Source organism: Rhagoletis zephyria, unplaced genomic scaffold (assembly GCF_001687245.7).
Source record: "Rhagoletis zephyria isolate East Lansing unplaced genomic scaffold, Rhagoletis_zephyria_1.1 Rzeph_scaffold_03759, whole genome shotgun sequence".
Taxonomy (NCBI): Eukaryota; Metazoa; Arthropoda; class Insecta; order Diptera; family Tephritidae; genus Rhagoletis; species Rhagoletis zephyria.
Genome location: NW_016160842.1, coordinates 22,630 through 45,242, shown reverse-complemented (window position 1 = coordinate 45,242; position 22,613 = coordinate 22,630). Strand labels below are relative to the sequence as shown.

General features: G+C 36.8%; 3 protein-coding genes across 4 annotated transcripts; 1 reads left to right on the top strand and 2 right to left on the bottom strand.

The window, feature by feature from the left end:
• Nucleotides 1-761: 761 nt before the first annotated feature.
• Nucleotides 762-5,690, bottom strand: LOC108369597 (uncharacterized). 2 transcript variants are annotated; one of them, XM_017624733.1, is made up of 7 exons: nt 5,527-5,690; nt 5,038-5,175; nt 4,823-4,976; nt 3,689-4,480; nt 3,430-3,611; nt 1,493-1,671; nt 762-1,424 (listed from the first exon to the last, which is right to left on the bottom strand). In XM_017624733.1, exons 2-7 carry the CDS (start codon nt 5,151-5,153, stop codon nt 778-780), a joined length of 2,070 nt encoding a protein of 689 aa, XP_017480222.1. In that variant the 5' UTR covers nt 5,154-5,175; nt 5,527-5,690; the 3' UTR covers nt 762-777. The 2 variants fall into 2 exon arrangements, with proteins under 2 accessions (XP_017480222.1, XP_017480221.1); XM_017624732.1 differs by lacking the exon at nt 5,527-5,690 and adding an exon at nt 5,440-5,523.
• A 1,973-nt stretch (nt 5,691-7,663) lies between these two features.
• Nucleotides 7,664-9,564, top strand: beag (IC cytokine homolog beag). Its single transcript, XM_017624734.1, has 2 exons — nt 7,664-9,261; nt 9,344-9,564. Exons 1-2 carry the CDS (start codon nt 7,768-7,770, stop codon nt 9,413-9,415), a joined length of 1,566 nt encoding a protein of 521 aa, XP_017480223.1. The 5' UTR covers nt 7,664-7,767; the 3' UTR covers nt 9,416-9,564.
• Nucleotides 9,565-12,885: 3,321 nt separating this feature from the next.
• On the bottom strand, nt 12,886-21,765 carry LOC108369596 (gastrula zinc finger protein XlCGF48.2-like). The gene is made up of 5 exons (XM_017624731.1): nt 18,612-21,765; nt 14,228-14,317; nt 13,696-14,154; nt 13,476-13,622; nt 12,886-13,396 (listed from the first exon to the last, which is right to left on the bottom strand). Exons 1-5 carry the CDS (start codon nt 20,902-20,904, stop codon nt 13,347-13,349), a joined length of 3,039 nt encoding a protein of 1,012 aa, XP_017480220.1. The 5' UTR covers nt 20,905-21,765; the 3' UTR covers nt 12,886-13,346.
• Nucleotides 21,766-22,613: the final 848 nt, after the last annotated feature.

Sequence of the window (22,613 nt, the reverse complement as noted above, 5' to 3'; positions counted from 1 at the left end):
TAAATACTTAGATCGTTATGTATGTTTGACTAAAGCTTCATTTTATCCATTAGTTCGCTTAGAACTGGTGAATTTTTTATTTTTGTTATGTAATAAGCATGTATTGTACATAACAAAATTAGCTAACAACTACGTGTTGGACTAGCAAGTTTTTAAAATTAAATGAATAACCTTACTGAATTTCTATTATACTTCTTTTTAAGTTCAAAACTTCATAGCTGTGTATTTTTTTCGATTTCTGGGTAAGTGGGAATAGGAAACTGAACAAAAAAACGGGAACGTAAAAAACCCAATGCTCTTAAAAAATTTAGTGCATCTCTTAAAATTCAGAGGGGGTAGTGTTTCAAATAGAGAGCATCACTTAACTTATAAAAGAGGTTGAGATTCCCGAAAATTATAATACTTTTCTTAAAATGTATACATACATAATAATGAAAATCAGACCGCTGTTTGTATGTTTTGAGCAATAATTCAGAACTAAAAATATGTTTAGCAACAAGTGAAAGGATGCTTAATATTATTATAAATACTTTTTCTAATAATATATCGTCGTTTAGCTGTCAAAAATTGGATTTGTTCACACAAGCTCTTGGCTCAATCCTTTTACATTCGTCCTGAAATATACTGGCCAGGTATGCGATTGCTTTTTTAAAAAGAGAACCATTTTGAAATATGAGTGCTTTTACTCTCTAGAAGATAATTTACATAATTCACATACGCTGTTTTGCATTTAGTTGATACGCGGTTTTGTACTTTAAACGTATGTATATTAATGATCTACGCACGACAGAAGCAATACTTTCGCAATTCCGGATTGCGCTCGTATATGCAATTAGCTTGATCGCCATACTTATTTATACGCGAAATTTCTGTGGCCTTTGTATGCATTTCGAAAGTGTTCAGGTCATATGCAACGCTCGCTTCGAAAAGCGATTGTCCAGGCGCCACAACGATCTGCAGCTGATACAATTCTTCATGCATTCGCATTTTGTCACTCATATCGGCAACATAGCCATCCTTATCGCTGTTTTGCTTGTAGGTTAGAAGCTCAGTATGCGGGTGCAGCCGCAATGCCCAGTTGATACGTTCAAGTTCGAGAGGCGCACAGAGGTTACGGTAGGACTCGGTCAAATCGTTAATGGTCATTACAATGCTAGCGGCTGCTTTGAGCAGAATTGGAGTATGTGCTTCGCTTTCATTGAGCGACAATCGCTGCCAGTTCAGGCAGGCACACCAGTGTGGCTCGATGTAAGCATCGCTGCAAGATCGGTTCTTTGGTATTAATTCTAATAGTGAAATTGCCCGTTTTTGTGCAAGTTGTTTGAACTTTGGATGGACAAGGTTCTCGGTTGAAGATACTGGTTGTGTGTAGTAATCTAAAACTGCATTCTCCGCTTGAGTGTCTTCTAGACCTGTTTGCAGCTCTAAAGATAATTAAACGTTTGAACAGTTTGTATTAAAAGAATAAATTTGCAAAATACATTACGCTTACCAAGAATATGTTGAAGTGTAGCATGTACGTCAAACGGCGTAGTCAAAAGTTCAGTGTTCGCTATAAAATTTGCATATTGTTTTGGAAACTGTTTTTGAAATGCTTTTGGAAACGCAAAGCTGAAAAAAGGCAGACGTTCTTCTTGTTTTCCCTGTAGTGTAGCGCGTACTTCAGCAAACCTAATAAAAAATTTTGTCTACAGGGATTTGTAGCGCGTACTTCAGCAAACCTAATAAAAAATTTTGTCTACAGGGATTGCAATTGGAGGAGTTAATGTTAAACTTGTAATTAAAAAGATAGCACCATCATTATCGAAGTTTTGTTTAGCTAAGGAGATTTTATTGACACGTTACCACGGTTATATCAACTCGCTTTCTTGTTTGTCCAGATTGCAGTACAGTTTTCTATGTACTTTATACTTTGGACACAGGGCGTGAGCATTGCCATTCGGGTAGGAATGGGGTTTAAAATGAAAGACGAGTCCATTTATAGAAACGTGGAATAATTTCACCATGGCATATTAAACGGTTTTTTATTTGATTTTTTTTTTTTAGGTAGGTGGGTCTGGTTAAATACACGGATCACTTTTTCGAAATACAGCCGTTGCACCGGCGCAAAAAAAATTGGTCGGTGTATTTTACCAGAGGTGTGCGAGTCAAACAGACTCAGGTTCGGATTCAGTGGGTCGAAATACAAGACCCAAGAAGCGTGCCGCCTCCATCGGTAGGTGGGTCTGATTAATGCAATTATCGAAAGTTGTGTGTAAACGGCCCTTAGCGATGATATGATTTTACATCTCACACGCACGCCATGTTAAAAATTACGCAGATGTTTTAGTTCAGTGAGCACTGGTCCAGGGTCTAGACTATGGCCCTTATTATGAGCTGCATTCGATTTTCGATCTTCGCTGGCTATCGAAGATCGAAGATCGCAAGTGAAATTCGTATTATGAGCTATGCAAGCGTGTCGAAATTTTCGTTGAGTATCGAATTTTCTGTCGAACAGAATTTTGCTTTCGATGGTGTAGCGAAGTGTTAGAAAATTGTGAAAAATGTATGATTTTGTATATGTTTTCTTACATTTTGGCGGCTAGACACTAATTTTAAACAATTTTTATTAATTTCATGCAGTTCTAACATCGTGAATACTAAACACAAGCTCGAAAAGCTGGTTTTACTTGTGAAAGAAAATCCCAATACTCTGTTGGCACGATCTCTGAGAACAAAATCGTAGCGCTGTTGATAGTTTTAAAATATTTTAAATAGATTTGGCTCACAAACGCCTCTTTAGATGGTCGGAACTTTTTAATGAATCTGTAGACAAATTTCTTAAATATATTTTATATCAAAATATATTCGAAAGACTAATAAACTTAAACTCTCTTAAACATTTGCTACTTCTGACCAGTTTACTAAGCTCTCATCCTCTGACGAATCGTTGAACCAGAACTCGTTGTACTCATTTTACCACGTTTTTATAAACTTGCTTTCTTTTTTACTTCATTTTAATTAGAACAAATTTACATAAATATGTATAAGCACACTATTTAGTTTGCTCGATTTGTAAACAAAGCTTCTCAGCGGTGAAAAATATACTATTGTGAACAACCTAAACGGGCGAAATTCACAATAGCGCTATTCTTCATCGAATAAGCGCCATAATACCAAATGAAAATTCGTTCGCTCAGCACTTTCGACCACAGTCGAAAATCGAATGCAACTCATAATAGGGGCCTATAAATACATACATGCATATATAACCCCCTACAACAGTTTCTGAAACTGTGAAGAACTGGTCAGAGCCCCTCAGTTGTAAACCATTTTAGACCTTTGCACTAAAGTAAAAGTTCGAGGCTTACACAAAAGAGCGCAAGAAAGAGATCGGTCGTAGGTCCAAGGCCAGGGACTACACATATACATGCACGTTATGTTACTGACCTATTGCCGTGATCTGACATCATAATAAGTATGGTGTTGTCCAGGATGTGCGCTTCTTTCAAAGAGCGTAACCAAGCTACCACTTCATCGTCGGCCGTACCTATCAAATTAATTGAATCGTGCGAAAGTCCGCCATGAAAGCTAAATATAAAACGAGGTGAATCCTTGTATTTTAGCATGAACTGAAAAGTACGCGTGTAATTTTGTTATAAATTTGTTAGGCATCTAATACATACACAATGGCGTTTCAACGACTTACATTCTTGGTGTAATCCAACATAACGACATGATCTGGTTGGTGGCCGATGCAGTGTTTTGTGCAGCAATTCCACATATTCGGGGCTTCCAGGTAGAGCATACGCAAATAATGATCGACTGGTTGATCAGCAAAACCTTTCATGCGATATGTGAAAGTGCCAATATTGGGCACATCCTCATTGAACGAAGTATAGTAGCCATGTTGTGCATATTCTTTCCAAATCATGGGATAAACATCCACGTTCATTGCATTCGACATGCGCGTACGCGTCTCTGGTAACTCAAGTTCAGTATATCCTGTCAACAACGGCACTAATGCCTGTGGTGTGCCATCACCTACAATATTGTAACCTTGCAATACTATGGACTTCAACTGCTGCACAAGGTACGAGTACGTTTTAGGTAGTTTGCGTTGGAATGCATTTCGGCTGAGCGAGTCAAAACCAAACATAAGCACATTGAAGTGTTTCGAATCTGATGGATTACTGCTGTCCTCAGCAGCTATATCCGCAACCGCAACTCCGGCATATATTGGCACTTTCGGCGGTGTTTGTGGCTTTACAGCGACTCCATCACGTATACCGTAGGCCATGCCGTACCAGCTATTTCCGGACGATGAGCTGTGACATACAACCTTTACGAAGTCACTAGCACGCAAAATGTATGGTTCCTTTGTTTTGGTCGACTTTCCATATTTGCTCTTGTAATCTGAATTACGTATAACATCACTATAGGTGCAAATGACTTCCCCTTGCGTAGCACTTATTTCAGGTTTAACAAAGCAAATCGATTTCTATAAAGTAAGCATAAAAATAACTGAATTATATACGTTTTTATAAGTGCATATTATGTATCTTGTTAGGCTAAAATAACTAATATATCCATAGATAACAGGATTGGCTAAATTAATATTAAAGAAATACTTTTGGCTAGAAAACTATCAAATAAGGTTAAACTCCTAAAATGAATCGACATAAAATATAATCCCTTAACTACTTTGTTAATTATTGATATGATAAGAAAAGTATGCTGATCTGCGATTATACATGGTAGTAGTATATGAATGATTAATTATACAAAAGAAAAAAATCCAGGGGAAACCTATCTGTAGTTTAAAATTAGCATTTCAGCTTACCTCACAAGTTACCCAGTCGTCGAGAATATTGCCACAATTAATTTTTTCTACAGGATGATAGTATTTCATTACTTCTGGATCATCTAATGGTAGCTGAGGCAGACGACATTCACCGCGATTCATAGGCGAACGTATAGAGCGCTCAATAATTAAGCTAAATCATATCAAATATGAAACGCAAACTATTAAAATGTTTGTTGTAAAAAAATACTTACATTTTCTCACTACGATCCATTTCCTTTGGCCCAGTAAATAGCAGAAAAAGGACCACTATGAGTACCGATAGTAAAGCGCCAATTTTATAGGCGACACGGCGTCGTATCTTCCGCATAATTGTAAATATGTAATTAAGCCTGGACAGAGTAAAAAATGTATTATTAATAAAAATAATTTAACTAAATAAATAATGGGAAAAATATAGAATATCTCCGTCATAACCCAATAAAACTGCCCTCCATTTTTTGGAACGGCATTAAGGAATACCTCCTAATTGTACGGCGCTTTGCTAATCTAAATATAGTAAAATACTATGTATGTATTTAGTAGGTATTTATTAATTAATAATTATTCATTAATTTGTTTGAAATCCCTATATCTTGAACTTAGTTTGTACATACATATTCACGAATGGTTATCAAATAATTTTCTATAATACTTTTGTATACAGCATGATTCAATATTCAACTTGTTAATTTTATACTTTCCTTCTAACAGCGCTCCAAATAATGCATAACACCAACAAAATTATATCAATCCAACAAGATTATCTTTGTCCAATTGATAAAATATCGTTGTTGCAAGAAAAATTCGAAGCCGGCGTTCGCAAATTATAATAGTACGGTGTTGCCATATTTCGTTTATTTACAACTTCGAAGGTTTAAGCGAAGCGCACATTAGCGCGAATCCATCGTTGCGAATACGTTGCGAATTCGGCTGTTAACTTCGAATCCGCAAACGTGCGCACACTTGTGCGATTTTTTCGCATCGATTTCCGATGTACAATTCACTCAATTTTCCCTTTATTTCGTGTATTTTCGCACTCGGCGTGCCCAAATCGTACAAAATACTATTATTACGAACGTTTTTATTAGTTTTTGTACATTACACGTTTTTTTTCTTTGCCTTTATTGCTGTGACACCTTTCTTCTTCTTCTTTGACGCCTTCAAAACGCTGCAAGCCGCGTTTCGAACGCGTCAATAGAGAGGAACATTGAATGTTCGAAAAATTCGCAGCGACAGAATCGTGCAAGTGTGCGCTAGCGCATTAAAATGTATGGGTAGCATTGTTGTAATTTTTGGGCTTGCGGATTCGCAACGACAGAATCGCGCCAATGTGCGCTCATCCAATCAAAAAACGCACTAGGGCGAAAAAGAAGGCACGCCCCTGTTGCGCACTCTCGCTACAATTATAACGAGTTGTCCCTTCTTGTTAACTACGTTCTTTGTCAAAAGCTTGATTTACACCCTTCCTAACGGTTGTATTTATATACAATGTTACCGGCCGTTACACATTCAAATTCCCCTTTCAATTTTCAATACTCTCACACTTTTTCACTAACACACTCTTATTTATTGTTTGAATGGACAAATTGCTTTCAATTTTTCCCTTTCAAGTGAGTTTCAATTTTGATCAGCTTTTCAGCATTGGCATTAGAATTTCGTGAAAATAAAAAATTACTAAGCTTATGCATGCTAAAATGTTAATCTACAATGGAATTAAAATGGAAAATGGTCTGCAGANTCAATTTTTCCCTTTCAAGTGAGTTTAAATTTTGATCAGCTTTTCAGCATTGGCATTAGAATTTCGTGAAAATAAAAAATTACTAAGCTTATGCATGCTAAAATGTTAATCTACAATGGAATTAAAATGGAAAATGGTCTGCAGAAGCTAGTTAGTTACATTGTTTTCTTGAAGATGGCATGTTGATAATGAAATTGCTTCTCAAATTGAATGCAGCCTACGTAATGGCTTTCAATTTTGAGGATGTTTGACAAGCGATGTGTGTGAGGAAATGGAAAGGTAAAACTGATTGTGTGTCGTCAGCGTTGTTGAAGTGATTAAAAAAAATATATTTGTCAAAAAGAAATTTTTTTTATAAAAATCTGTTTTACTGCACTTGTTCCAAAACAAGGGCTACGACTGTTCTGGCTTCTCGGGATTAGATAGACAAGCAAAGCGAGTAGGTCGAAATTTTGTCAACTTTCGGTCGAGTTGCAAACCACGCCACACACGTATCAATCTGTTGAAATTTCAACCAATCGTATCAATTTGTTGTCCGTTTGTGTCCTGCCAAGGCGTATTTAACAGGTGATAGCAGCACCCTTTTATTTTCCTTCGCCTCACGGCTTCATATGTCAGATGGCTGCTGTTGATTGGTTGTAGCAGTTGATTGTTTATTGTTTTTTGTTCTCTTTCACATCATTCCTATGAAATTTTTGACAGTCCTCGCCGCAAAAGCAAAAACAAAATACATGTACATTTTGTTGTTGGCGTACCGATACCACCTTATTGAATACGCCTTGTGTCCTGCTTAGACTGTGTTTATACACGGAAACTTTGGCGACGCGATTTTTCACATTCCCTTTTGGTGTTGCTCGTTTCATTTACACACGGCGATTTGTGTGTATGCAATTGTTGTTGTCAGCTGTGAACAGCTTTTCAATTTACACAGCCGAACGAGAGCACAAAGCGTGTTGCCCGAACACGAGCAACTCGGTGCCCCTCTCCTTTCCTCGTCACGCTCTCTCCTTCGAACGCCGAGTTGCGGCAACAAAAATAGCCGTGTGTAAATGAGCACTTAAGGGTCTATCGAATAAAAGATTTATCGAATTGCAACAATGGAACGGAAACATCGATTTTTTTCTTACATTACTACTTTGTGCATATTTTCGTAAACATATATTTTAACAGTGAGGTATTTTATACCCACAATTTTTTGGGAAAAATGTCTGAGTCCGTTCGTCTAACAAACGATGATTTTCGTAAGCTCTTGGCCACACCACGTCATCCACCACCAGGTAGTACTCCTTCGATAAATGCCACAACTGCTCCTTCGTCGTCAACGGAAAAGAAAAAGCCACAAGGTACCAGTAGTGAACGTAATGATTTGCGACGAAAAAAGAAAAACTTTTATGCAGCACTTAAGAAACAAGAAGATGGTAAGTTACAGCAGCTTTCGGAAAAGTACCGCGATCGAGCACGTGAACGTCGTGATGGTGCTAACCCAGATTATCAAAATGTTAGCACTCCTGGTCACAGTAGTACCAATGCCTATCGTGCTGTTGCTCCTGATTTGAAATCAGGCATTGATGCCGCAGAACGTCGCCGTAGAATTATTCAGGAATCGAAATTCTTGGGTGGTGATATGCGGCACACTCACTTGGTAAAAGGTCTCGATTATGCACTTTTGCAAAAGGTTCGATCTGAATTGCAAACCCAAGAGGTAGAAGAACAAGCTATGGCTGTAGCGGCAGCAACTGAAAAGTTGGCTGAAACCGCAGCTGCTGAGCAAGCTGAAGTTGAGTCCAAAGACATAGAAGACCATTTGGCTATTAAAAGTGCTATGGCTCGTAACATTTTTAGTTTAGTTCAAGCGCGCCGATCAAAAGATGTACCCCGAATTGAACTCTTTGCTCCCGGCCGAATGGCCTACGTTATTGATTTGGAAGACGAACTGAATGAAAGCGATATACCAACAACTTTAATTCGTTCAAAATTTGAGGTTCCCGTAAATCGTGAAGATATTGCCACACTTACAACCAATGACATCGTCATAAATAAATTGTCACAAATTCTCTCCTATTTAAGAGCTGGTGGCCGCAATAAGAAAAACAAGAAGCGTGACAAAGATAAGCCTCTTTTTTATGAAAAAGAAATGGAACAATCAATAAACATGATTGGGACAGGAGTACATGGGATTACGACTTCATCCGGTAAACCACTGGGTGATAGCATATATGACGATATTGGAGACTATCAACCGAGCTCCAAGAATGAGACTGCTAAATTGGACAAAAATATCCCGAAAGTCGCAGCTGGCACATATTTCGTTGATGCCAAGGGTGTCGAGGACACAGAGCCTTTGATTACCATACCACCGCCACCTAAGATTACAAAAACTATAGCCTCACGTTTTACCAACGAGCCTGAAGGTTATGCTGAGTGCTATCCCGGACTAGAAGAAATGAATGATGCCATTGATGATTCAGATGACGAAGTGGACTACACAAAAATGGATTTGGGAAATAAAAAGGGACCAATCGGACGATGGGACTTTGATACCCAAGAGGAATATTCCGATTATATGAGCACCAAAGAGGCTTTACCGAAAGCAGCATTTCAATATGGTGTCAAAATGCAAGACGGAAGACGAACACGGAAAAACAAAACGGAAAAAAGCGAAAAGGCCGAACTGGATCGCGAGTGGCAGAAAATTCAGGTGAATAAAAAAAAAAAACAAAATGTTATCCAGTCAAACTACAACGTTTTCTCTAATTTTAATTTATTGAATTCTTTTTCAGAATATTATACAAAAAAGAAAATTTCCTAAGGGAGGTGCAGAAGAACCTGATTACAAAGTTGCAAAATATTAATACCCTAAAAATAGCAAAACTGAATAATACAATATATATGTATTCCAAACTTACAGAGAAAAATTGCAAATATTTACCTGTTATTTTGATTTCGAATGTGAGTATAAACATATTAACAGTTAAATTAAAACACCCTTTCTCAAGGTCGATTTGTCGACATAAACACGGTTTTAACATTTCAGATTTAGATTTAGGGCCCTTGTTATGGTTGACAACTTAACTTAGTTGAGTTGTATCTGGGAGGTTATATTAAAATAATTAAAAGCGAAAAATGGAAATCAGTTACGAATTATGTTTTACTGATGAGCCCGAGGAAGCTGGTGCCAGACAACTACGATTTCAAAGTTGAATTGGGTTGCGTCCCACAATACCAATTTACAACTTACAGCTCAACTATCTTCGAAGTTTTGAATCATAAAAGGGGCCTAAGTTTAAGCCTGTTGCAGGTTCTTTAGGATTTGAAGGTTTCACAGGATTTACAGGAAAAGCTGTTTTCCCTATTAATGAACCTTATAGAATCTGGCGTACGCGTACAGCCATTGCACATGTGCGAAGGGATATTAAAACCTAAAAAATCTGCATACAAATATTAAAAAATATTTTCAACGGAAACAGTATAATGAGATTTTTGATGGTCTTTTTGAAATTTTTTCAAAGGCTGGTTTAATAAAAACTTCAATAACTCAGCCAAAACTTTACCGATTTAGACTTATAGGGTATCATTGGAAATGTATTTTCTCACCCTCTTTTTTTTCTCGTTCGAAGCATGAAAGAGAAATGTAGGATAAACGAGCGTCATTCCAAATTGAATTAGGGGTTGTTCATATTTGAAATATTTTTACGCAGATTTAACAACAAAGGATTTAATTTTTTAATTTCATTATGGGTATTTTTAAACTGGCGTGACGTGACACATGTATAACAAAATGTTAAAAAAATGAAAAGGTCAAAATTTTAAAAAGGTTTATCTAGATTACGCCGGCGTGACGTTACAAAAAACAGAAGTGAATTTTGAATTCGATTACGAAATTGCAAAACTCTGGGAATTGAGCAAAACTATTTATATACAAGTTCTTGTAGTATTATTGGAAATCTTTAAGTTTAATTTTCCAAGTTTTTGAATGTAGAAATTTTTTCTGCTTTTTGTTTAATCAGCTGAACTATCTGACGTGACGTTACCTGGCATTAGGGTTTTTCAAAATATCTCGACCTTGGCGCCACCTNATCTTTAAGTTTAATTTTCCAAGTTTTTGAATGTAGAAATTTTTTCTGCTTTTTGTTTAATCAGCTGAACTATCTGACGTGACGTTACCTGGCATTAGGGTTTTTCAAAATATCTCGACCCTGGCGCCACCTCACGACACTATTTTTGGCAAAAATTTCTCTGCTTCCATAAACAAAATATATATTATATAAAGCAGCCAAATCGACCTTTAAGATATAAACTTATTTTATTTTCACCATAGTCGAAGATACATATACATTTTGGTCCCGATTGAAGTCGCTTAAGGCGTGTCGCACAGGGCTCAAAGTTCAGATTACCCTATGAAGACGACTTAACCGATTCCAATCGGGACCAAAATTCATATGCGATATCCTCGACTTAAGTAGTATAGATTTCGGGGACTTAATGAAAAATAAAATATTTTGAATTTTTTGAGTGCATAGAAGGCATCTAGCCTTGGACGCCTTTGCGACACGGCTTAACCGACTCCAATCAGGACCAGAATTAATATGCGATATCTTCGACGCAACAACAACCACATGGAAGAAAAGTTCTGAACTAAAACGATGAATCCGCCTTTAAGGCTCAATATTATCGAAATAGATAAATATTGAATATGTGCATGTAAACAACAATGGGAAAAACTAGAGCTAGAGTTCGCTTTTCTTTAATGGAAATTAGGATTTTTACATATTTGGAATTTCTATGATTTGTGTTGAACTTGTTGTGATCTCAGGATTGAGTTGGATGAAGATTCAAGAAAGTTGTTGCTGATGGGTGCTGGGCGGCCACCGAGCACGATTTTATCGCGTCGTGTGCTGAAGCTGGTTCACACTATGCCGCGTTCTATAGCGTTCAAAGCTTTTGTGCGGTAATTTTTCGAGAGTGGAGGGCCTAACGGGCTTAACGTCGTTTTCCCAACCGAGCAGGTGTCTTCTAACGGGTTTGGGTGGCGGTTCGTTGCGAAGCAGAGATTTGTTGGGATGGTTATCAGTATGACATTACAAGAGGAACTGTTTCGTTTTTGCATCTGTGTTTCGTAGTATGCGTAACGTTCCGAAGACGTCTGCGAATTTTTTTTAGATGTCCCGGCTGTTTATCGCAAATTCCTTCCGCCCCCACTTGCATAGCGTATCTCACCACCGATTGGCCACTCTCGTTTAATTCACGATTGAAGTTTCCTACGCCGCACTTCAAGTGCTGTCAGCAAGTAATTTGACGATCTTCTGTCGCCCCCAAGACTTATTGCAAATGGTAGTGGCGTGCAAGCTGTCGAAAGTGGCGCCAAGTATTTTGGAGTTATGATGCCGTGATGATGCCGTTTTGTTTATATAAAGAGTATGGAGGCTGATTTACCTGCTGTGACGAATCTTCCATGCCAGTAATCTTCTCACAAACTGTGCCGATGGTTTGGCCCGTACACGAAATAACACAGTCGTTTCTAGCTCTTAGAGTTGCGGAGATCGACCGACGACTCCGCACAAATAATCGATGATCCACCACTGCGGCCGATCTGAAAGGGACGAGCTTTCGCGTTATTCATCAACGATGAGGAAATGCTTATTCCAGCTGGAGAAGTAAAGCCACTTAGGATAGATGGGCGATTGGTCTGCAATATCTTCCAAGATCCGCTTAAGGGGATACAATTTTTAACCGACCTCACAAAAAGGAGAAAGTTTATCAATTCGTCGGAATATATATATATACAGTTGTCCACAAAATAATAGGAGTGGGATATTTTAACCTGTAGGGTAGGGTTTCGTATTTTTTTGTAAAAGCCTAGCTGGTAATACAACAAACACCATATAAATTTACATTTTCAAGTTTGTACAAAAATTATAAAAATTCTGCAAATTTTCACCAAAATTTCAAACTATTTAACCAGAATCTTTAGAAAATATGTTGGTATGCAGTTTTGTAGCCCATTTAATTCTAGTCTGAAGAAGTGCAAGTTTCAAGCTGCTAAAAAATTCCGTTGTTTGTTGTATACCCAGCTTGACTTTTGTATAAAAATAATAAACATTAAATAAACAAAAGGCAAATAGCAAAAACTGACCGAAATAACGCACTCCTATTATTTTGTGGACCACTGTATATATATATATATATATATATATATATTTTGTATGTTCCTGCATAACTTTGGACCATGTTAACTGATTTCTATAATTATTTTTTTAAAGGTGGTCCCATATTAATTTGGTTTAAATCAGATCATAGGATCATGAAGAAATCAACGATAATCTTAAATTTTTATATAAGAATTGAAGTCGGTATTTTTTTTTTTGCTTAAAAACTACTTGTTTAATGATATGATCAACGAGAATAGGGACACTATTGGAACGTTTAGCGTTGTTCAACGCAGCTTATATCGCTTTACTAGTAAATAATGGTGGTGTGTCTTGTTAGCGGAATCGATGTGCTATAGATAGTAGCTTTATGCGGCCGGCTTTGTTTCTCTCTCGCTGCGCGCATTGTCTTTGCGCGGTGCCGGGCTTGAGAGGGATTCAACTGTTATCCACAACTTGCTGGCTCCCCTGAAGAGATTTCAGTTTTTAAAATGCTCAGTTCACATTGCCCGCCTATATTAGTAGGTTGAAGGCTTAATTTCCATATTGCTATTGGGTTTGCTTAGGCCTTTGGAATCGGGGAATTTACATAAACTACGACCTCTGAATCATCAAACAGAATGTGTTGGTTTTTATTTTATTCTTCCTCTGATGCGCTTGTTACTTTGTGGAAACGCTTTTTATGGGCTGCGGGAATATATCATAGGGAAGGATAAAAATATTTAAAAATGTATGTACGTACATATATACAAAAATTAATGCTTACTCTTTAGCTGTGTCAATCGTATATAGGATTTATTACAAATATCACAACTGTGCCGCATAGTCTTGTGGGAAATGCGATGCAAATTCAACGATTTCTCGAATTTGAAACGTTGATTGCAATCCGGGCAACGAAAATTTCTACCTTTTACTAATTAAAAAAAGAAGAACACATAAAAGTAAAATAATCACTGATAAGAACTGCGATTAACTAATATACGCACCCTCGTGAACTTGACCATGAATTTTAAGAGCTGTTCTTGTAGAGAACGCTTTCGGACATTTTTCGCATCTATAGGGGCGCACATCAGCGTGATGTTGCAAATCATGCCGATCTAATTCTGAGAAATGCTTAAAGTGCATGGCGCAATCAGGACATGAATATGGTCGATTTGCCATCACAGCATGTACTCCTAGGTGCTTGATGAGCGCATATTTGGAGCGATATTTACGCGGACAATGTGCGCACATAAAGCCTTCATATTGCGGTGGAGAAGAGGGGTCAGGCTCTGAGAGACGCTCAGCCTCATTACCTTGTTGATGGTGTTGTTTTATGTGTCTGTGAAGATTGATGTCGGTGGAGAATTGCTTTTCGCATTTTGGACAAGGCACAGTGCGTTTGGCCAACTCAATGGGATGGTAACGCTCCAGATGAGCACGTTTTTGAATATGTTGTGTAAATTCTGAAAATAAATAGGAATAATTTAACCAGTGCTTTGTTGATTAATTTGTTTTTTTTTTTTTTAGCGTTAATACTTTCATCACAGTAGTTGCATTTTAGCGGGGCTTCACCCTCCCCGTGAATGGCATAGAGGTGTGCACGAAGTTCCCATTTACTGCGCGTGCCTACGAAGATATAAAATCATTGAAATAAATATCTATTTAAGTTCACTTAAGAGAGAAACAAGTTAAAATATTTGAAATTAATTAATTTATTTATTATTTATTTATGTTATTTAGCTTTATTTTCATTGTGGTAAACTATATCAAGCTGGTTGCTTTTGGATATAATTAATTGACGTATACTTGAATGTTTAACCAATTAAAGGTCTATATATCCTCTTCTCAGATCATATTAGATCTTTGAAATCGAATCAAAAATAGTCATTCAAAAACTCATAAATCTACAAAATCGTATTTTCTTACCTAAATCGACAGGTTGCGGCCTCTAATTGATTAATTAAAAAAAAATCTATAATAATAGGCAATAATATTTCTCATAAAAACGAATAAAATTAGGGGATAGGGTATTGAAATTAAAAAAAAAGCATTTCCGATGTTATGTACTTATGTATAAGGAGTATTTACAGTGGCGCTCAAAAATGGATGAATGGTATTTCATTTCGAATATTTACAATGTTCGTTTAAATTTTGTAGATTTTTTCTAATTTTCGGACGAAGTTTGAAGTTTGGATATGGTTGTTGTTATATATGGTTATTAAAGAAAGGAAAGAAAAATAGTCAAATATCGCACTCATATTATTTTGACCAGAGGTATACATGTACATATGAGGTTAAGGCCTAGTGTAAGCTCCAACCTACCGAAAAGGAGGATTCCAACATAAAGCCAAGATTTTGAGTGTGAATTCAAAATTCTGAGTGTGTTGTTTTGGTCTACTCGACTAGACTCGCGATTGTCCAAACCTTAATTAATAATAATAATAATAGATTGGCGCTTACACATATGTTAGTGTTTGGCCGAGCTTCTCCTCCGACTTGTGGCGTGCGCCTTGAAATTGTCATACAAAGCGGAGGGGCCTACAGTTTTACGCCGACTCCGAACGGCGATTGTATTTTTATGAGAAGCTGTTTTTCATGGCAGAAATACACTCGGAGGTTTGCCATTACCTGCCGACGGACGTCCGCTGTTAAGAAAAAAACGTTTTCTATATTTTTTGCGATGTTGCTTTAAGCAGGGTTTGAACGCGGGTGCTGCGGGGTGGAGCGCCCACTGCTTACCACTACACCACAGCGGCCTTAAATAAGTTTATCAAAATTTTTCTAATTCGCATTGATCACATTGATTTTAAACAATTTTTTTGTTGAGTGTATTACTAATTTTTTCATGCAAAAATTTTGTCGGAAGAAAATCTGTATGGGAGAAAATCCGTGAAAAAATTGCCAAAAATCAACTTAAAACTTAAGAACTTTTTCTAGAAATTCTTATTAAAAAGTTTGCAAGTTAGATGAAACTTTGAAGAATTTTGCACAAATTTGTAAACTTGGATCTATTCGGATTTTATTAGAAGATGCACTATACTTAGAACAATAAACGTTAAATATGAAAAATCGTCAAAATTTTAAAAATGTCGCGCAATTATTTGTTTTTCCACCACTATACATATGGATATTTGAATTGGATCTGAATAAACGTAGATTTATCATATTTTTCAATATTTGTATCCTTTGGTATTAGAAAAAATTAAAAATTTGAACCGAACCGAACAGAAATACTCATTAACCGGTTCTTTAACCGGTACAAGCTTTTTCTAATTGGTTCGAACCACTGAACCGAACCGCCCCGTTTTTTGGAGTGGTTTGCAGCCCTGGTTTACATACAAAATAAGCAAATATTTACAACCAAAATTTGGAGGTTATGTTGAAGTTGACAGAAGTTACAATTTTTTACTAGAAGGCGATCCTGTACTTTTCAATGTTACTCTCTCGCTCTGAGCGAATTTTTATTATTTGACAGTTTTACTAGTTTTAGTCCGAGGAATACGGGATTGCAACTATTTTTTGGTTTAATAAAATTGTACGAACTTTGAATCGTTTGTTTAGATTTTTATACCCGAGCGCACTTGTGCACAAGGGTATATTAATTTTGTTCACATAACGGTTGTTTGTAACAGCCAAAACGAATCGAGATAGATATAGACAAATGTATACATAAATGATCAGGATGAAAAAAGAAATCGATTAAGCCATGTCTGTCTGTCTGTCCGTCTGTCCGTCTGTCCGTCTGTCCGTGTACACGATAACTCGAGCAAAAATTGAGATATCTCAACGAAATTTGGTATGTAGGTTTCCCTTAATCCAAGGTAGGTTGGTATTGAAAATGGGCGAAATCGGACTGTAACCACGCCCACTTCCCATATAACGGTAATTTCCAGAAATACGAAAACTGCGATATTTTAGTAACTACTGAAGATAATTCACTCAAAATTGATATTTACAATAATTTTTAGACGAAAAATAAGAATATTATAAATTTTTGGAAAATGGGCGTAGCCACGCCCACTTATGGTTACATGTGTATATCTTGGTAACCGCTGCACCAATTTCTTCCAAACTTGGCACAGTTGTTGGCCTTCGCATAACATACCAAATGGCCGAAAATTTTTAAAATCGGACAATAACCACGCCCACATCCCATATAACGGTAATTTCGAGAAATACGAAATCTTCGATAAATCAGTAAATATTAAAGCTAATTTATTCAAAATTGATGCTTGCAACAATTCTTTACCAAGAAATACGTTTATGGTAAAATTTTGGAAAATGGGCGTGGCACCGCCCACTTATGATCACATATATGTATATCGGTAACCGTTCTACCAATTTGTACCAAACTCGGTGTGGTTATTGTGCTTGCCACATATAAGCAAAACGTTGAAAATTATTGAAATCGGACTAAAATTACGGCCGCTTTTCATATAACAGTAAATTTCATAAATGCTTGAAAATTCAATTTTTTGAAATTTAAGGACGCTAATTTACCATCTAGCGGTAGGCTTCAGAAAGGTGAAAAAACATATATTTAATACTTGCGCCGGGTATTTAATGTTCGGCTCCGCCCGAACTTAGACTTTTTTACTTGTTTTGAAATTAAAATCAAGGCATATCAAACAGGTAGTCGCATTAGAGCAAAATCAACATTTGCGTGTAAATACATAAATAGGTATTTATGTATGTATGTAATGTAATAATAAAAACTTTATATCTATAACGCCAATCGAACTTGGGATCCTATGAAAGCTATAGCCAGAATATATAAGTATGCATACATACATACATACTTAAATACACTTTTGTTAAGTGGTTGGCCGAGCTTCTCCAATTTGTGGTGGGCGTCTTGATGTTACACAAATGGAGGGACTTAGAGTTTTATGCCGCCTCCGAACGACAAATGGTTTTTTATGAGAATATTTTTCATGGCACTCGGAGTTTGCCATTGCTTGCCGGGGGATGACCGCTAATAGAAAACTCTACAATATCTAGCACAGCCTAGGGATCGAACCCAGGTCCTACGGAGTGGTAGTACCCACCTCTAACCACTCAGCCGCAGCGGAAACGTACATACATATGTACATATGTAGCAAAGTAAATATTTAATAAAAATAAAATTGTTTTCAAATAATGTGATTTTCGGACGGTTTCCGGATATGAAATGGAATCGAAATCGTCTTTCGTATTCAGCGGTGACATACATATATACGTGTCTTTCCTTGCTGGTATAGTATCACTGGTTTACAGCAAAAATATTCAATGGATGCCACTATCCAATTTTTTATGTAGAATTGCTCGGTGATCCCGAAAATCAATTTGCCGTTATTCAGATTAAAACCAAAAGGGGTTCCACTTAAACACGTATGTATATCTTACGAACCAATTTAACAATCTTAAAATAAGATACGTCAAATCAAAGCTAATAAAATTCTCCATAAACCATATATACATCACTTTCCGATAGGAGTGATAGTTTCTGACAAATTAATTAATCATTCCCCTTTTTGTTTTTTAATGAAGAAATGAAAAAAATATAACTGTAAAACCTGTTCTGTTACAAAAAAAAATCAAGTCAATAAAGAAGTAATAAGTGGTCAAATAAAATAAGCAAAGATTTTTTTTGTATGAAAATTGAGCAGGAAAGAAAGTTACTCATACGCCACGTACACTTGAGTAATACGCTTTTCTGCTCATATTTCATACAAAACATCTTTGCGTATTTTCATGTGTCGAAAAATGTATCAACTCGAGAGATTTGCTCATATATATGTATGTATATCTATTATGTTAAGTATTAGCTTTTAGATTTTGTACCAAGAGGTTAACTTGTATCTGAAAGCTGCAACTATTAAAAAATGTAGTTACAAAAATCAATAACAAAAATAATAAGAGAGTTGCAGTTTTTGCTTACTCTTTCCACATCGTGTACATAGAAATTCGCCCTGGCGCGTGTGTTTTACTTTGTGTGCCATCAGATGAGTGCGCGTTACAAATGCTTTCTCACAGAGTTCGCAGCGCCATAATTTCTCTTCATTGTGCCACCTCTTGTGATATTTAAAATTATAAAGTGAAACATTTTTCAGCTCCAGGTTACAAATTTCACAGGTGTAGTTTCCATGTGTGTGATTGCGCTCCATGTGCATGCGCATTTGGCCAGATCCGCCGGCAACAACTTTGCCGCACAACTCGCAGCTGTCGCCTTTTTTGAGATGTATGGCATTTATGTGTGCTACACAGCCGCTACGGGTTCGATATCGCGCCGCGCAATCAGGACAGTTATATGGGCGCTCTTTGTCATCATGTATTGATGCTATGTGTTCCTCGAGGAGCTCTGCAGTATCGAAGGCTGGCTGTTCGGATACTTTGTACACGCACAGGCGACAACGAAATTTATTTGAAAGTTTCTTATCTGAACGTGCGTGCACAGTGAAAATTTTGTGTTGGGCCTTATTGATCAGCGGAGGCGTATTTCCGTTGTCATCACATCCGTTTTTATTTTTGCGCATACTAGCTTCGGCTAACAAATCTTCAATATCTGCATTTCTATGAGATTCGTTTGATGCATTATCAACACAATCTATGCGTTTTACAACATTTGGCAATATCTGATCGTGGGCATAAAGTGTAACATTAGATAGCAGCTCCGTTGCGCACGTGTCCGAAGTTTTTGGCTCGATATTTTTTTTGTCGCACATAGGCGTATGTATTGTTGTTTCCTTTTTTTCCATGTCAGAATGATGAGGGAATATTTTTACAGTGTTTGCCAATTCCTTTGAAGGTTCAGTTTTTGGATCTGTGGATGCAGATGCTTCATCCGGTTCTGTCTTTCTCTTGGACGATCTTATCGATCCCAATGTGGAAGCTTGTTCATCAACTGATGCCAGCAATGACTCAAATTCGTCTATTTGTAAATCTTCTTCCAAGATGTTTACATTTGCGTCGATCATCTGTAGTGTAAGGTCACTCATTAGCACTGATTGTAATTCATCGATCGAATACATATTTGGCTCTTTGCTAGATTCAAACGAAGCCACTTGTTTATTTATTGCAGCTAACAATGCTTCAAATTCATTTATTTGCGCTTGATGTTCTGCCGTGAAATCCATTGCATCGAACGTAGGGGCTGACATTTGATTTAGGGTTTGTGTGAAGCCCAATGAGAGTTGATTAGTCTTTTCCAAATCGCCAGATGTTGACAATGTATAAACATCGGAAAGTACATTGTACTTTTGGATTTCTGTAGTACGATTTTCTTCACCTTTATGATTTTGTGAAATTGTACAAGACTTTTCTTTACCTTCATTTTTTTCAAAATGTTTGTTCAATTTAATTGATCGTCTTATGGGTTCTTGCGATTCAATTGGAATATTATTAACTAAAAAGACTTCTCCTCCTTTTTCTGATAGCTCACTTTTACCTCGGAGTCGCTTTATGCTATTACAAATCATATGCTCAGATATCGTAGTGTCTGCTGAGTTATTATTGATGTCAAATTGTGCTTCGAACTCTCCCATGTGCTCGCTGCATTCGGAACTTTCATTATCTGTTATTTGAACTCCCTTCTCGACAGCATTTTCGTCTTCATTAATCCACTGTAATTCTATGTGCTCCTCCTCTTCAATTAGTACTACCTGAAAATCGGGTGGTCTGCTAGACTCAATATTCGAATCAAACGATAACTCACCGGTTTGCCCGTTGACTGCAATCAAACCCGATTCTAAGCTATTCAATTGTTCTTCGTTCTCTTTCTCGTTTGTGCTTGCAGTAGTATTGTTCGATAACTCTTGATCCACATGCACAGCTTTGATCTCGGTTAATACTGTTGAGAATGTGCCCAGTATGGCTTCCTCGTTGAACGTCTTCACTCCACCGCAATTTGTTTCAGCTTGAAGGTCATTTTCATTGTCGCTGATTGCGTCCGCATACCCAGTCGTCGTCGTCTCCAACGAAAGCAATTGCGATTGCAGGTACGTTTTAGCATTCAATGCTTGTACTCTAAATTTATCCATTTGCATTAGCGCCAATTCACACTTCTCACAAATACTATGGGGCAAGTGATCACCCGGCGTAATATTCAATTTCCATTCCTTCAGAGTATTTAAAAGTGTAACTATTTTAGCGTTTGCGAAAATGTCGATCATTTTGTTGTCGGCTGTGTGACCAGGAATTGCTGCACAGGTGCGACAGTACATGCTGCCACCCATTGCTAAGACAAACTGGCATGCAGTCGTAGTTATTTCGATCACTAGGACGGCGGAGTCTCACATTTTTGTTTAATACTATAATCATATTGTTTGTCGTCACTACTACCCTCACTGCTGCTGCTGCTGCTGCTGCTGCTGATTCTATTGCCACTGCTCCCATCAATTTTGTTACCGATCACTCGTATATGCTTATTATACACGTGCCTGCGTCTGCGTTGTTGTAATCTATCAAGTTAAGAACATTATGTATGTAAAAAAAAAAATATCAGTAAACAAACCGCTATTTCGCTAAATATAGACGTCACTGATCGCGCTCATTCATCGATCGCGAATTAACAATTTGCAGTATTTGAAATTTTTATATATGTATGTACATACATATTCATATGCATTTATGTATGTATGTATGTATGCACATATCTACCTGCATATGCATATGCACACTTTTACTTAAGTGCACTGCAGTATGCTGGCGCTAAAGTACCCATTAGACAACAAAAGTGGGTGGAATTGAAAGAAGAATTACACAATCCAGAACTAAGCAATTAAAAGCTAAATAAGTACTATCTTAGGAAATTTATATTTAGATGAATCACTAATTTAGCTAGAATGTTATTTGAACATCTGCACAGATACGACTAACAAAATATTTTTATACCGGCTGCATAAATTCCACCTATTGGAGGGACGGGGCTATCGTCAAACGAGAAGAGTAAAAAAACAATGTGATTTGCGTTTGAAATTGTTTGAATTTTTTGCAAAATTCGGAAAGTTTATTACTGGGTAGATACAAAGGCGTCATATGTGTATACATATGTATGTACATAAGCACATGCGTACATATTTAAATACATATCTACGTACATACGTATGTATCTTCTTTTTATGTGTTCATACATACATAAATACATATGTGGTGTTTATTTATGATTGCTTAAAAATAAATTATATTTCGCTACATGAACAAGGGCGGCCAAAAGGGGGTTTTATGGACATTGAGAATAAAAAAAAAAAATACATACACACATATGTACGCATTAAATTCTCCTGCATCGAATGCAAAACTATTATCTGTTTTCGACAATCTAAAAAGACTAATTTGTTTACACCCCTTCAAAAAAGCTCACATGGAAGTGTCCGTCCATGCCATTCAAGCACCAATTGTCATCTGTCAGTGGCCCATTCACCAGAAATTTTCTCTTATATGTATTGTATTAGTTTACTCTCTCTCAAGTTAACCAAGTTTAATATGATATTTTAGTAAAGTTCAGATACATTTTTTTTTTTTGCTTTTTTTGTCTAAGTTTTAGGAAGCCATTGTCTTTTTTCCTATGAGTCTTTTTCTCGTCAAATCGTACCCCTTTGGCTGAATACGCACTGCTTCAAGAACTTTGCGGGCTTATATTTAATCAGCCTTTTGTATAAGCACATTTGTATGTGTATAGTTTGTGCACATATGTAGTAAGCATACATACACACAAACTTATTTGGAAAGTATTTGGGGGCCGGCGTTTAAGTGCGGCAATGCTTTATTGATAACACAGCCCAACAAAATTCTAACAACTGCATACGGCACAACCAGCGGACTACTGGTCCTTATATTATTCTTTCCGATGAATCAGAATCTGATATTCAAATTATTCAATTGGCTCTGGTTTTTGATATGTGTGAGTGTAAAAAACCGATTTTTGGCATTTTTTAATTTCTGT